General features: G+C 33.4%; 1 protein-coding gene across 2 annotated transcripts in view; it reads left to right on the top strand.

The window, feature by feature from the left end:
• Window positions 1-362: 362 nt before the first annotated feature.
• The window catches only part of LOC107667041 (calcium/calmodulin-dependent protein kinase type 1-like), an 18,415-nt gene continuing 2,581 nt past the window's right edge, over window positions 363-16,196 (top strand). The window contains exons 1-10 of one of the 2 annotated variants that reach the window (XM_016458620.1): window positions 363-432; window positions 1,886-1,996; window positions 9,182-9,313; window positions 11,027-11,101; window positions 11,251-11,389; window positions 12,550-12,676; window positions 12,921-12,996; window positions 14,322-14,434; window positions 14,730-14,808; window positions 14,926-15,013. In XM_016458620.1, the coding sequence (XP_016314106.1) occupies window positions 1,911-1,996; window positions 9,182-9,313; window positions 11,027-11,101; window positions 11,251-11,389; window positions 12,550-12,676; window positions 12,921-12,996; window positions 14,322-14,434; window positions 14,730-14,808; window positions 14,926-15,013 (915 nt within the window). In that variant the 5' untranslated portion in view covers window positions 363-432; window positions 1,886-1,910. Of the gene's footprint in view, window positions 433-754; window positions 851-1,885; window positions 1,997-9,181; window positions 9,314-11,026; window positions 11,102-11,250; window positions 11,390-12,549; window positions 12,677-12,920; window positions 12,997-14,321; window positions 14,435-14,729; window positions 14,809-14,925; window positions 15,014-16,196 lie in introns of those variants that run through there. The other variant, XM_016458621.1, reaches the window with a different exon arrangement.

Below are 16,196 nucleotides of genomic sequence, written 5' to 3'. Positions count from 1 at the left end.
CATAAATAAATTATATATATATATATATATATATATATATATATATAAAAACATCAGACAAAATTTTAAATGTACAAAAAGGTGACACAAATGTACGTGTTTTAAATTATTTTGAGGGGATATTTATTTATTTATTTAATGTATTGACTGTCATTTTTTAATGTCCTGTCATTGTGGTCCAGCAGGCGTTTTCAAAACTCGTCTACTTACAAACCTTAATAGCTTATAAATCTATAGGGTTTTGCGAATGGCTCTTGGGAATAGTATCATAGTATCCGGACTGTATCAATATATTGTCAAATGAAAGACGCCTCCTCCAGTCGCTACTTGACGTCAGGGTAGATCCCGCAACTATTGCATCAAAAGAGAATTGCGGATAGATAAAGAGGCAGAAGAGGATCATCCGTCCGTAGGAGCAGACGATCAGGTATCACATTTATTTGAAGTTTTCCTCGAAGTCAGCTGTAAAAGTGTATGAACTGATTTAATATAGTATCAGAATCTTCTGCAATGCCACTGCAAGGTTTCATGCATGATGTGGTTAATACACAAGTCCATGTTGCATATTAGGATTCTGTGTAAGATAACGTCGATTTAAAACAAACATTTTATCTGTTTCCAGTCAATTCATGTTAATGCTTCGTTGTCTGTTCTTAGAAGATTATTAGTGCAGGTAGCAACAGACTCCTGCATGCGCATCTATGCGCAGTGTCTGAATACACACACACACACACACACACACACACACACACTGATACACGAACAATAGGCTATGCATCCACTGGCATAGCGCATTGCTTGTTCAATGACTCGAGATGCGGAACACTTTCAGATATTGGTAAGGGGTTTTGTGCATGTTTACAATTTATCTGTGGAACAACTGTTCATAGCTGATTTTTCCCTTGTTTCGTCGTGTGTGTATTCCTTTGGTAAAAGTAATGTGGTAGTACTAAGGTACTGATGGTATAGCATGGATTTGAATGATTGTCATATTAATATTCCATGGTATAGCATGGAATTACTATATACATGTTAAAACACCATTGCATTGCTTTGGTACCAGATCAAAAAATAATACAATAAACGTACTTTTTGTACTTTGTTGCACAGATCTGAAAAATCTAACTTGTACTTTAACTGAATGTTGACAGGATAAAAGTTATGATATATGCATGATATATTTGATGTATATACTGTATGTACAAGTTTAATGGATTGCTGAATCTTGTTTGTTATTTTGCCACCTTTGATTTGGTTTCTACGAACAGGGTATAACTGAGCCGATATTTTTTGTTCTTTGTCAACAAATGGTCAGTGAAAGAAGGTGTGACCTTTGAAAAAAAAATTTGTATAAGTTCCAGAATTACAACAGTCAAACTTATATGACCAGTGCTTATCTATTTTAAATGTCTTTAAAGATGACAAAGATTACAATGAATAAAGGCCCGTTCACACCAAGAACGATAACTATAAAGATAAAGAGATTAGCGTCCACACCAGCGAACGATATATCGTCTGTTTCTAAGCGCACGCTCGTCTGCTGCTTTAAATTCTCAAGCTCGTGACAGCAAGATTGAATCTGATTGGCTGTCAATATTTTTATCGTTCATCAGCTGGAAAAAATCGGTCTGAAAGTGATTCCAAAGATATCGTTTCTCTGTGCCTTTATCGTTATAGTTGTGGTGTGGACTCTGCTATTCTTTAATACTGAGAACGATTTTAAGAACTATATCATTATCTTTATAGTTAAGCCCCGTTCACACCAAGAGCGATAAAGTTTTTTTGCAACATTGTTTTCTCTTTTCTGTTTCTATGTCTAATTTTCTATTGAATTGACTTTCATTGATTTATTCATTGATCTCTACTTCTGTTTTTTTTTTTGAAGTTCCTGAGTGGAAATCAACTATACAATGCCTTTAGGAGATGATGAAAATGGATGGAAAAAGAAGACAACTGACATCAAGGAAAATTACGATTTCAAGGAGGTCTTGGGGACGTGAGTGTTTGATAAATTCATTGCTTGTTTTACAATGAAAGTGGCCAGAAACAAGTGTTATTTTAGTATTATTTTTATACTATTATAGTTTTATTAATATTTTGAATTAGCTTTTATGTTTATATTTTCAGTTTTCATTTGAATTTTAGTTAAATTTTTAGTCATTTTGTTCTGTGCTTTCATTACTATTTAGGTTTAATTTATTTTTATTTCAGTTTCTGTTTTAGTCATTTTTGTGCTTTTTATGCTCTAATATATTTTATTTTAGATTTATTTCAATTAACAACGATAATAATCTTGGTTTGAGTGATTTCATACACTACGAAAAGGACATTTAAACCACACAAAGCTCATGATGGAAAATCAGGTCTTCACAGTGTTTTAGTTCTGTATGGAAATCATTCTACCATCCGACTGTTGAATCACACTTGCAACCACTGTATCAACAAGTATTCTTATTCCTAATCTTCTTCTGTAGATCCCCTTCATTTGTTTTAGTCAGTTGAGAATAACAATATGTCATGTTGGCATTATGAAAACAATATTCAGAGTATATTGGCACCGAGTGGCATCAGAAACAGATCTCATCCATTTTCTGTTGGAGCAGTTGCTTTTTTTTCTCACTTCGCCGGGTGTGATTAATGACACCTCAGTGTGGCACGCAGCAGGGCTTTCATTATCTGTCAATATTGGGAATTAGTTAAATTTACATTCGCATTTATATTATTCCCAGATGCTTTCCTACAAAAGCAACAACAACATTTCTGTTTTTAAGTCGTGTAGACCTGCTTCTATTATTCATGAAGCCAGTCGTAGTAGAGGACAAGAGAGCATTCGTCGACCCTAAGTGCACTAGCCCTTTTATGTTTGCAGATATATTTATAGTGCGTGGGCAGAGTGTGTACATTTTACTGTCACGTTCGGCGCATCTTGGCCGATGTGGCTGCGGACGGGAGCCAGAGAGAGGGATAAACAGATGGACAGACCGATCTGCCATGCTGAATCTTAGCGACACGCATGCAAGATCTTTCACGAAGCACGTGAGAAGCAGGACGGCGAATGCTGGGTGGGAAGCACATCACCAACCTCCAAGGCACTGCTGAGGGGAAAGTCACTAGCGTAGAGCTGTGATGAAACCTTCAGACACGCACACACAGACTCATACACAAGCATATAATGTTCTTCAGGGGGTTGTTATGAGTGTCTCTCCCCTCCTGCGGCCAGAATGACTGCTATTTCAGATGGCATAACATAATCATTTGGGCATGCTTACTTCAGCTTGAGTTCACATGGCCAGCCTCATGTTAAATCCCCTTCTTTGGAGCCGTGCATGCTACACACTCACCAGAGATACATTCTTAGCATCACTGTGGAGCAATTGTCAGTCTTGACCCTAAAACCTCAGCCCTTTATACCTTCAACATAAAGTTTGGACCACTTTGCAGCTTATTCTGGCAAAGAAATGTCTACCTCAACAGAAGGAGACCATTTTAATGATATATAAATTGGCCAAGTGCAGTTTTGTTTAGAGGTGGATACCTTGCGGCAAATTGCAATGCACCTTTAGTTGACAGATCCCACTTTTCTATTTTTGTAACAGTTTTTTCCAGCCACTTTAATTTCCCTTTTAACATGAGTACACATTTTACTTTATTTACAAATATCCTGGATTGATTTCAATTAATTGCAAATATTATACATACACTGTACTGTTCAAAGGTTTGGGGTCAGTGAGATTTTTTCCTTGAAAGAAATTAATACTTAATTCGACATTCAACTGATCAAAAGTCACTTTAAAGAAGACATGTAGGCTATAATGTTAGAAGATTTAATTTTCAAATAAATGGTTTTCATTAGAATTTTCTATTCATCAAAGAATCCTGAAAAAATGTTTTGCAATTTCCACAAAAATATTAAGCGCCATAAATGATAGATAGATAGATAGATAGATAGATAGATAGATAGATAGATAGATAGATAGATAGATCTTTTTTCTCTATCTTCTTTTGTGTTCAACAGAAGAAAGAAATTCAGGTTTGGACTCACGTGAAGTTTAGTAAATGATGACAGAATTTTCATTTTTGTGTGATCTGTCCCTTTAAGGTGACTTGCAGCTTCGACACTTCCAGTGCTGACCGCCTTAAGCAATGTGACGTCCGTCACTTCTAGTATAGACACAGTGTTACATAAATTGTTGCATTGAATTGAATGCGACAATTTATGGTAGAATGGTTTTACACAATTCGTTTCATAAATGAATCCCGTTGTACCTTGCAAACATTCGCAATTTGACTTTCGGAATTTGCATAATGTTACTGTACATGACATTTATATATAAACATTTGGCAGACACTTTTATCCAAGTCAGCCACTCAGTCTTGTTTGTCACATCCATCAGATGATCAGTGAACACTCTGGACTCTATAACTATAGTTGTATTAAAGGGGTCATATGATGCGATTTCAATTTTTCTCTTTAGAAAGATGGCTCAAAAGATTTCTGTCATTCTGTACTCTTAGACCACACACTGTATAATTAATCTCGCATTAATGCAACTATAGACAGAAAATGGAATGGTCTTTGTTTTCACAGTGTCATGCGGTTTTGACTAGTTTGCCAGTAAGGCGTTGTTCAGAGGATTTAACTGTATATGTTGACAGAAAGCCTCTTTTCTAAAGTAGATTATGGAATTGGTTTATCCGTGAATTCTTTGAGTGGAGTCAATTGATTTATTCTGGGGAAATTGTATCTGCTCTGGCTTAGCTGCAGACCTGGATTTTGATTAAAATAAAACATGAAAAATGGTTTACAATTGGACACTAGAGAGTTTTTAATTTTAGCAGACTATGCAGGATTTGCTACATATATCGAGAGACTAATGTTTGAGTAAGTGGTACATGTGTGTTTTGGAGTAGCTATAAAAAGATATATGAGTTGTTAATTGCAAAACAGTTAATTGCAACTGTAAGTATGATCTATTCTGGTTGTTTTCCATATTGTAATTTATACAGTTTATACAAATGTACATGGCTGTTAACATAATTAAGAACAGGTGGTACTTTGGAGACTTTGTTTTGATATGTTATGAGTAAGTGCTTAAGTCATTGCGCTAACTAATATATACAAATAACAGTTTGCTTATCTTGTTTCTGTAAGAAGAAGGTCTGTTTTTGTGAGACAAGAGGTTAGTATTTTAAATTTGTGACTTTTTCTCAGTGTTTTTTCAGTGTTGCTGTCTGAAAACAGTGATATTTGGGAAACAAAATGGACTGTTTATATTTGTGCTTTTTCAAAGCTTACAGAATTCAAACATCACTTTGACTTTGCTGTTTTGTTTTTGGTTTAGTCATTTATAGTGTTCATCGTATTTACAAAGTGGGCAGAAGAGGTCAAAGGAAACTGGTTGCTATGGTGACAGGATAAGTTTTTTTGATGAAAGTTTGTTTATGTGAGTGTCACAGAAGTAGGATGAATGAGAATTCAGAGCTGTTTTTTTTCAAAGGTCTCTTTGTTGATTTAAACAGCCAATCTTCCTAAACAAAATGAGAAAGGTGTTTTGAAAGACTACACTTAGTTTACCAGAAGGCCAGTTTTATTTAGCAAGTTTTGTCAGGTCGGAATGATGTCTGAGGTTTTTTTTTTTTCAGTCAGTAGTAACAGCCAAATCTATACGGCTTTCTAAGGGAATCTAAAATTACAGAAAAAGCTCCCCAAACAACCTACTCTTTTAAAAGACATCCATAAAAAAGAAAACAGAGCCACTCATGCTGCATTTTTGTTCAATTATTAATCACAGCTTGTTAGAGTGAGTCTGTGTGAATCAGAGTGAGTTTTTAAATGCCTTTTTTACAAGGGAAATCAATAAATTTTATCATTATTTGCTGAGAACAAAAATGTATTTAATAATTTGAATGTAATGTAAATTAACCTGATCAATTATTGTGGCAGACAAAAGGCATGATAGATAAAAAGTTGAGTTGTTCCTGGAGTTAAATCATAATGAGAGATGTCTAGTGTTCCGGCACTAAATCTTTGAATGACTGGATTATTGCTTCACAGATTATTTTCCAGGTCAGGTACAGTGGTTAAATGAAATGCAGCGTCAGTATTACTTGAATAACTCTACTAGACATTGTAAAAATTTGATTTAAACATACTAAAAAATAATATATTTGTGTGTGTTTTTGTGTATATGTGTGTGTGTAGAGAGAGAGAGAATAGAGAGAGACAATTCAGAGACAGAATCTTAAGCTCTTATTAAATAAATTAGACTTAAATTACTTATATTTTTATAGTTATTGAAGCAATGAATTAACAGTATGCAACACCAAAAATATGTTTATGTTTTATGATATCAGAAAATTGACACATAATGACTGGGCCCACACATTCAGACAAATTTCCCATAATTTATTGTTCCTCCTCATGCATATTTAAATATTAGGTAAAATTGGAATATTTTTAGCTAATCTAATAATGCTTTCAAATGACCAGTAAGAGTCTCTCAACACTGTTGTACCACATTTAAACATGCGACATAAACAGTGTAATGTAATATAAGCATTAGTGTATAAAACTAATTTGAATATGAATGTTTGTAATTTTTCCTTTCATGTTGTTGATGTTGTTTTCACTTTTTGTTGACATGTAAACTATAATATCTCAATGATTCTGAACCCCTCACTAGAGAAACACTTTACACCATGAGCATGATTTAATCTATTTTAGTGCACAGAGCTGCTGTTGGAAAACGATTGGCCTTGTAACATATGTAAGGCATTCCATCAGCTATATGTCTCTGCGACACAATTTTCTTATTTACAGACCCAAACACCCACATCGGCTGTCTTGTATATCATTTCCTAATTTCCATTCTCTCTCCTCTCTTCCTCCTCCTTTACCCACAGGAAGCCACGGGAGGCCTTAATTACACCATGTCTCACGGCAACAGCACAGCTACCGCTCTCTTCATTTCCTCTCACTCGCTCTTTCTTTCCTTCATTCTTTCTTCCCGACCTCCTTTTTGCCCCCCACACCTCCCCCTTTCCACTTAAGGCAGTCTGAGAAGTCTGTGATACGAGTCCAGTAGAAAGTTTGTTGACAGCTGCAGTGCTGTATGAGCTGCTCTCTCTCACTAAACAACCCTGCTGTGATCATGACTCACTATAGCATGGCTTCCAGGTCATTGGAGATCTCAACAACAACATATTATAAGGTCCTTTTAATTGAAATCATCCTCATGGAAACAGACAGGCACGCATGCAAGAAAAAAACTGTGCCTTCTGTGATTTCAGCAAATTGTACACATGACACATAATGACTGAGCCCAAATTTCCTGTTATTCTCAAATTCACTTGTTTTTCTTCATTATATGTTTTACACATGCCTTGAAAGAGTTTTATTTACAAAAAAATATTTTATTTAAAGAACCATCTCTTTCTTACCTTCTTATAATCTGAAGAACCTTCTTTCCCTATAAGAACCTTTTGTGAAACAGAAAGATTTTTTCAGATGTTAAAGGTTCTTTATGGAACCATTTAGACAAAAAAGTTATTCTATGGCATCGTGAAGCACCTTTATTTTTAAGAGTGTGTTTTTGTTAGCTGAGTATCTGTATTTATGTTTAGGAGATGCTATTTTTGAATTGTTTGAGACATCTAAAATAAGAATGAAATGTTTGAAATCATAATTAGGATTTTACCACTATATAAAATTTAGTCTTGGAAGTGAGGAAAAGAAATTTCCTCTACTGTCATTTATTCTCTGGCTTGTTTATTTCTCTTTTCCTTAGTGGCAAATTGTATGTTTAATTGCTCCCTCTGTGATTAAGAAGGCAGTTAAGGGAGTGTGTGTTCGGGACAGCTAGATTATACATGACAGTGCTTGTTTTAACACACAGGCTTTGTGTTTAAAGAAGAGAATGAGAATGAATGTGTTTTGTCTACAAACCTGTAAAAGCCTGAAAAGATGCTCGAAATAGGACAAACACACACATAGATGCCTAAACACATGGAAACATTCCTTGGATGATTAAACAGCTTGTGCTGTTTGTCCTTTTCTGGCACTACCTGTGTCCCTCTGCAGGATGCAGACGTACTGTTTCATCTTTCCCACCTGAAGAGTCTGGCCTGATAAAATATCAGCCTCTCACAATATTTCTGTTGCACAAACAACACACACAAAAAAGAAAAATACTCTGGAAAAGGCGTCAGTGCTGTTTACGTCCCTTTTGTGTTGTGTTACACAACACAATCAGAGTTGAATTACCGCTGAAGGGTAAAAATGCATCAGTGCTTTTACTATCAATCCATTAGTAATGTAGAAATACTTATGTGCATTAACTTTTAAGCTGTTCAGAGATACACTAGACCTACTGAGTTTTTTTAAAAGAAATTAATACTTTTATTCAGCAAGGATGCATTAAACTGATCAAAAGTGACAGTAACAACATTCATAGAGTTACGAAAGATTTATTTTTCAATAAATGCAGTTTATTAAGCTTTATATTCATTATAAACTTTATTAAAAGAAATGTTTCAGCATGATTTCTGAAGGTGATGCTGAAAATTCAGCTTTGCATCGTAGGAATAAATTACATTTTAAAATATATTATATTAATATATTTATTTCACAGTATTACAGTTTTTAATACATTTTTGAATAATAATAAATGAAGCCTTAATGAGCATAAGAGACTTCTTTCAAAAACATAAAAAAAAACCTCCAAACCTTTGAAAGGTAGCCTATATGTTATTTTATGGTTGTTATTCTTAACTGTATATAAATATTTCTGGCAAACCCCAGATTTATATCAAATATTGGTGGCAAACTTAACACACATAATAATTGCAATTGCAGTTTTTATCATGTACTATTTACAATAAATATTTACAATTCTTTAAAACATTTAAATGTAATCAGTATCGTTAATATTTACAATTACCATGATCGAAAATATATATATTTTTAAATAATCAAATTTGATTATGCTTACTGACTGATGTTAATAATCTTGAAATATCGATCAACTAATTAGATCGTAGAGACCGTGGGTGCACTTACTTTTGGGAAATGCAGCTCTGGCCAATATATTGGTTTATGTCTGCTTTCATAACAATAACCTAGAGGTCCACTGGGGCAAGTTAAATATCTAATAGCACTAACTCCATCTTTCCTGTCCTCCAGAGGTGCGTTCTCTGAGGTGTTCCTGGCTGAGGAGAAGAAGACCCAGCGACTCGTGGCCATTAAATGCATCCCTAAGAAAGCGTTGGAGGGAAAGGAGAACAGCATTGAGAATGAGATTGCTGTGCTACACAGGTCAGAACTGGCTATCTAATGATTTACAGCATAAAAATCTAGCTTGATAGTCAAGATGGACAGCTGGCAGATCAACCATTTAAACCAGCTGAGGTCCAACTTGGCCTTTGGCTGGTTTAAGCTGTTAATTTTTTTTATTCAGGATAGCATGTATTTATCATATATGGAGAAAGCCAAACAGAGGAAACCTGTCGTCTGCAGCACACCTTTACCATAGTATTTGGGACTGAACTCTTTGATTACAAGGCCAATAACAGATAACAGCACTGTTTGAGATCAAGCGAAACCATGTCATGATTTGTGTGCAGATATAGGACGGATGCTGCCGAGAGCTTGACTCTCTTTGTGAGGTAGTGTTAAGGATAATTGTCAGTTAAGATGCTGAAAGGTCTCTTCCTTTTCCTCTTAAAAGCCAAATTGCTCTTTGAGAGAAGAAACGCTCTTGTGAATGCTATCTGTGCCATAAAAATGTGCTATAGCTTTAGAAATCGTAGAAGTGTGTACCGGAAATGTCAAGAGTACTGGAGATAGTCCTATTTTTAGTGACTCTGTTGCCAGGGCAACAGCACACACAGAGGCTGAGATGGTATGGAGGTTCCCCGCAGCAGTATTGTGAAAGAGAGAAAGAAAGAAAGGGACCAAAGAGGAGGAATAGGGATAGAATTAAGAGAGAGAGAGAGAGAGAGAGAGAGAATCCCACCATTGGTGTGAAAAACTGTAATCAAACGGAAGGCAGGAAACCAAAAGAGTGGAAGTCAAATAGAGATAGAGCGAAATGTTATTAATGTCTGATTTGAGTATAGCCGGTGACTGAGAAAGCGCATTAAAAATAGGGAAGAAGGAAGGAAAGCCATCATGAATAGAGCATAAAAAGATCTTTAGAGCAATGCAATGACTTTCACATGCATATTACATTTCCTCACAGCAGTGTCGTTATTGTTAACAACAACTATTATTATTATTATTATTATTATTATAAAATAGTTTTCAGTATTTAAATAAATTTGAAATTAGATGATAAAAATCCAAATAAAATAAAAAAAAAACTAAAATGATTAAAAAATAGTTTTAAGTATTGAAATAAATTTGAAATTAGATTATAGAAATCCAAAGAAAAGAAAAAAACTAAAACTAAAATTATTAAAAAATAGTTTTCAGTATTTAAATAAATGTGAAATTAGATGAAAAAAAAAAATGAAAAAAAAAAAATGAAAAAAATTCACTGTGTATTTGTGCACACCTGGCAAATAAAATAAATTAATTAATAAATTAATTTATTTATTTATGCATTCATTCGTTCAATTGTTCATTCATTAATTCATTCAAAAACTGAAACTTAAAAAACATAACAATTAGAAATGTTTCTATGGCAACTAATTGAAATAAATAAGTTGTTAAACTGAAATTAAATTAAAGTTATATCGATTTATTTAAAAACTAAACGAAAAAGACAAACTAAAATTAAAATAAAAACTGAAAACATAAAATATTTATATAACAGTATAAAAATAATACAAAAGTAACACTGCCTTATAGTGAAATAAATCAATATACACAATGTAAAATATCAATCTGCAGGTTGTGCAAGTTGGATCCTACAAGTTCTGGTCCCTAATGTAAGGATCTTAAGCCATTTTACTGTCCATCAGCTGAAATAGTAAGTCTGATTGCCAGTTTAGATTCTAATCATTGCTGTTTTCTTTTCTTTTTCAGAATAAAACATGAGAATATTGTTTCACTGGAAGACATCTTCGAAAGTCAGTCGCATTTGTATTTGGTCATGCAGCTGTGAGTTTTTCTCAGCACTCGCAACCACATCAACCATAATCATTGTAAAAGATACTGGCTGATGTTGGTTTAATCTGCAGTGTCAATTGAACGCTTGTGTGATTATAGTAGAGGCGCTAATTGTAGTTTGTGTGTGTGGGTCTTCACAGCGTATCGGGGGGAGAGCTCTTTGACAGGATTGTGGAAAAAGGCTTCTACACAGAAAGAGATGCCAGCAAACTCATTCGGCAGATTTTAGATGCAGTCAAGTATCTGCATGATATGGGAATTGTGCACAGAGACTTGAAGGTAATGCTTACATATTCTTTCCATATAATTACACACTGCCTTTCTAACCAGGCGTAATGTGAAAATGATTCAGTATGCAATCTTTTTTCTAATAATAAAAAAAAAAAAAAAAAAACTTGACAGAAATAGGCTGGAATGGAATACAAGTGTAATGCTTACAGTACTGCATACTGCACCTTTAATTTTTCTAAAAGTATGCCAAAGCAGTATATATGTTAAATATGTGCAAATATGTTGAATGTTTTAAACTGTATTATGCCACATTGCTGTCACACAACCTCATAACATTAAGGTTAATAAGTATGTGTAATCCAGTTACCATCTCTTAAATAAAAAAGTTATTTCGTATTTTTAATATAGGTTTCTTGCTAGTCAAGGCAAGAAAATATGACAATATATTCACTCAAAAAATTCATTCAGAATTTTAGGGTGGGTACGATTTTTAAAACAGCTCACAAAGACTGCATTTATTTGCTAAAATACTGTAAAAACACTAATACTATGAAATATTATTACAATTTAAAATAACTGTTTTCTATTTTAGTGTATGTTAAAATGTAATTTATGGAAAAACTTAATTTCCCTAGTTGTTACTCTAGTTTCCAGTGTCACATTATCTTTTAGACAAAATTCTAATGTGCTGATTTGGTGCTGAAGTAATTTCTTATTATTATCAGTGTTGAAACTTTTTGTGGAAATCATGATACATATTTGAATTCAGGTTTCTTTGATGAATATAAAAGTTCAAAAGGACAGGATTTATTTGAAATAGAAAACTTTTGTAACATTATAAAAATCTTTACAGCCACTTTTGATGAATTTAATGCATCCTTGCTAAATAATAAAAATTAAAAAAATTGCTTTTGGACTTTTATAGAAATAATAAGAGTTTTATAGTCGTATTGTATTCCAAACATAGCCCAAGTGACCAATAAAATGTCCTGTTGTGTGCTGTTTGTCATGGATGGTCCTGAGAAAAACTTAAATTAACATGGAAGGTATGTGATGGAACGGTTGTCAAGTCTGATTATAACACAGTGTTATCATGCATATGAAAAGAGTGCACCAATGGATGTCCATAAATGTAGCAAGGTATTGATTTAATGTGATTCGGGGGAAATTACGTTCAGCTGATATTCATTCACTCTCTTTCTGTGCAGCCAGAGAATCTGTTGTACTACAGTATGGAAGAGGACTCCAATATCATGATCAGTGACTTTGGCCTGTCTAAGATCGAGGACTCGGGAAGTGTGATGTCAACTGCCTGTGGGACACCTGGATACGTAGGTACGAATGAGGGCTATTTTTCCTGCCTTTTTCAATCTATTTTACCGTCTTTAGCAAGGGTCAGTAATGTGTCGGTTTTTAGAGGCTCGCAGTCATTTGGAATGCCATACAATGTCAAGTGCTAGCATTTTAAAGTGCCTCTTTGATGCTGCCCTCATTCTCTACAAAGCTCAAAAGGAAAGGGAACTAAACAGAGAAAAAGAAACACTGAAAGCTTTTCTGTCTCTCCCACCCTCTCAATCAGCTCCAGAGGTCTTGGCACAAAAACCATACAGTAAAGCTGTAGACTGTTGGTCCATAGGAGTGATTTCTTATATCCTGTGAGTATTTCTTGATCTGCATCTGTCATATCACAACAATTTTGTTTGTGTGTATTGATTGATTGTCAATTTTATAGGAATTTATTTAGTTTGATTTAATGTATTGAATCTGTTTAATTATTTGTACTGCATTTATGGTCAATTCTCATTTATTTATTTAGGAAAAAATGTATAATGAATTTGCATAAATCAATATTTCAATCTAAATCAATATTTCGTATTTAGTTATTTATGTATTTGTCATATCAAAAACATGTTGTTTGTGCATTTAAATATATATATATTTTTTATATGAATGAATTTTTTTATTTAAATCATTTATTTATTAAATGTATTTTAATAATTTTTTCTGTATGGTCAATTCTATGGAAGCCTGTTTCCGCCACTGAATAAAAAAGAAACTGCGACTTTTTATCTCACAATTCTGATTTATTTCTCACAATTGCGAGTTTATGTCTCGCAATTCAGACCGTTTTCTCAGAATTGCGTGATGCAAATTCTGACTTTTTTTTCCAGAATTGTGAGATATAAACTCCAAGCCAGAATTCCAAGATAAAAGCTAGCAATTCTGAGAAAGGAGGTCAGATTGTGAGACATAAACTCAGAATAGCGAGTTATAAATTCAGAATTGCGTGATATAAACTAAAGCAATAAGCCCCAAGAAGCCGTGGTTTACAGTTTATAACAACTAAGGGGCATTGTTAGGCACGACGCCTTAGCTGTTATAAATTCACTGTAAACCACAGCTTCACGGGGCTTATTGCTTTTATAAAATGGATATTCCATATACGTAGTCAGGTTTCACAGAAAAAAACCGAGCAAATAAAGTGTAATGATATAAATAAAAACAGTATTCTTCCACCAAACAATGTAGTTCCTCAGAAACAGTTGTGGTTCCAACAAAGTGGTTGCCGTGCAACACACAGAAGTAAACGAAGGTGTATGTTTGTAGTGTAATTTACAACAGCTTTGAACGCAGCTCAACCAATCAGAATCAAGGACCGGAACCATCCATTTTATAATTGCAGTTTTGAGAACTAAAGTCAGAATTGCGAGATGTAAACTCACAATTCTGACTTTTTTTCTCAGAATTGCATTTGTATCTAGCAATTCTGACATTTTTTTTTTGTTTATATTTCACAATTCAGATTTTTTTTTTTTCTCAGAATTGCGAGTTTATATAATGCAGTTCTGAGAAAAAAAAAGTCAGAATTTCAAGTTTGTATCTTTCATATTGATTTATTTGTTTGTTTATGATTAGCCAACTAATAAGAGGGATAATTAACAGTCTGTTTGTTGTTATTACAAAGCTATGTCTTTTGCAGCTTATGTGGCTATCCTCCATTTTACGATGAAAATGACGCCAAGCTGTTCGAGCAGATTCTCAGAGCAGAGTATGAGTTTGACTCTCCGTACTGGGATGACATCTCTGACTCAGGTAGATCTTCAGTCATGATAATGTAATAATAGTCCAGTACCATCATTTTGACAAGCTCTTGATTCAAATGACTGCACCAACTGAGCTCAACAGCAGGTTTTTAAAAATAAAAATACCATTAGTGATGGAACAATGTTAAACTGAGTTCATTCTTATATAATGCGACTGGTCTGCCAATAGTGAAGAAAAACCTTCTCAAAACTACTGATGAGCTCAATCCTGGGCATTTTCTTAATGCTTTCTTAATGCTTGAATATTGTTTGACAAACATATTATCGATCACATCCCGTCCTAGCCAAGGATTTCATCAGTCACTTGATGGAGAAAGAACCGACTCTGAGATACACATGTGAACAGGCTTTACAGCACCCATGGTAGGATTACCTAAAAAAAAAAGTGTTATTTTTTGACTTAATCTATGATCATAATATCCTTCTCCTCTTTTCAACAAAATTGCATTAGTAACTCATCCCTCATCTCTAATTTTGAAGGATTTCTGGAGACACGGCTCTCGACAGGAACATTCACGAGTCTGTCAGCGCTCAGATCAAGAAGAACTTTGCCAAAAGTAAATGGAAGGTGAGAATCCTATCATTTTTTTTTACATATTGCATTTCCAGCCCAACATTTTTTTTTTTTAAATATGGCTTACGTGGTTTGTCAAGAATAAATTGCTATAAACCTGAGTTATGTTTGCGGCCTCTGCAGTCTCACTATATGACTACAAAAAAACTATTGTTTAATCACGTACACACAGAAACTTAAAGGTCTTCACAGTAACCCAACAAAATAAAAGTTATATTCAAGTTGAAGAAATTGTGACAGAAATATATTATTGTACTAAAGAATGTTTGTCTTAATGTAATACTACTACTACTAATAATAATACAATTATTATTTAAACGTAATTAAAACGTTTTTAAATAATCACACAATTTCTCTTCCATGATTTTAACATTAAACCTCTGTTGTGCAGCACTTTGTTTCGACAAAAATATGAAAGGGTTTGTATAATATTCATTTCATTAAAAGATAAATTCATGTTTTATGCCTTCATTTGATTACCAGAAAAATTTAAATAAACAACACATAATTTCTGAAAAAACTAAACATTATTGGGCCCTATTATTTTAAACAAATTAATAAATTAAGTTGTTTTTATGAGTTTAATTAATTAGATATGTTTTTGATAAAACCATTCAAATGGAATCCAGAAACATTCTAATGGAAAACACAGAAATTGAGAAAATAATAATAATAATTATAATAAAATAGATTGCATAGGGCCCTAAATATGTATTTTTGTTAAACTTAATAATAATAATAATAATAAATTGCTGTTAAACTGTATAAGTTCCATGATTTCTTTTTTTTTTTTGATAAAATTTAACCATTAAAAAGGAGTACAGAAAAATTCAAACTGGAAAAAAAAATTAGACACAGAAAAATTTCATGGAATAAAAATGGAATTTATAAAAAAAATTAAAACAGGATTTGGGTAAAAATAAAATGGTTTTCATAGGGTCCTATATGTGACCCTGGACCACAAAACCAGTCATAAGTCAATTTTTTGAAATTGAGATTTATACACCATCTCAAAGCTGAATAAATAAGCTTTCCATTGATGTATGGTTTATTATGATAGGACAATATTTGGCCGAGATACAACTATTTGAATATATGGAATCTGAGGGTGCAAAAAATAAAAATCAATCATTTTGACCCATACAATGTATTTTTGGCTATTGCTACAAATATACCC

The sequence above is a fragment of the Sinocyclocheilus anshuiensis genome, unplaced genomic scaffold (assembly GCF_001515605.1).
Source record: "Sinocyclocheilus anshuiensis isolate Anshui unplaced genomic scaffold, SAMN03320099.WGS_v1.1 scaffold615, whole genome shotgun sequence".
Lineage (NCBI taxonomy): Eukaryota > Metazoa > Chordata > Actinopteri > Cypriniformes > Cyprinidae > Sinocyclocheilus > Sinocyclocheilus anshuiensis.
Note: the sequence above shows the minus strand (reverse complement) of the source record. Positions and strands in the feature narration are given on the sequence as shown.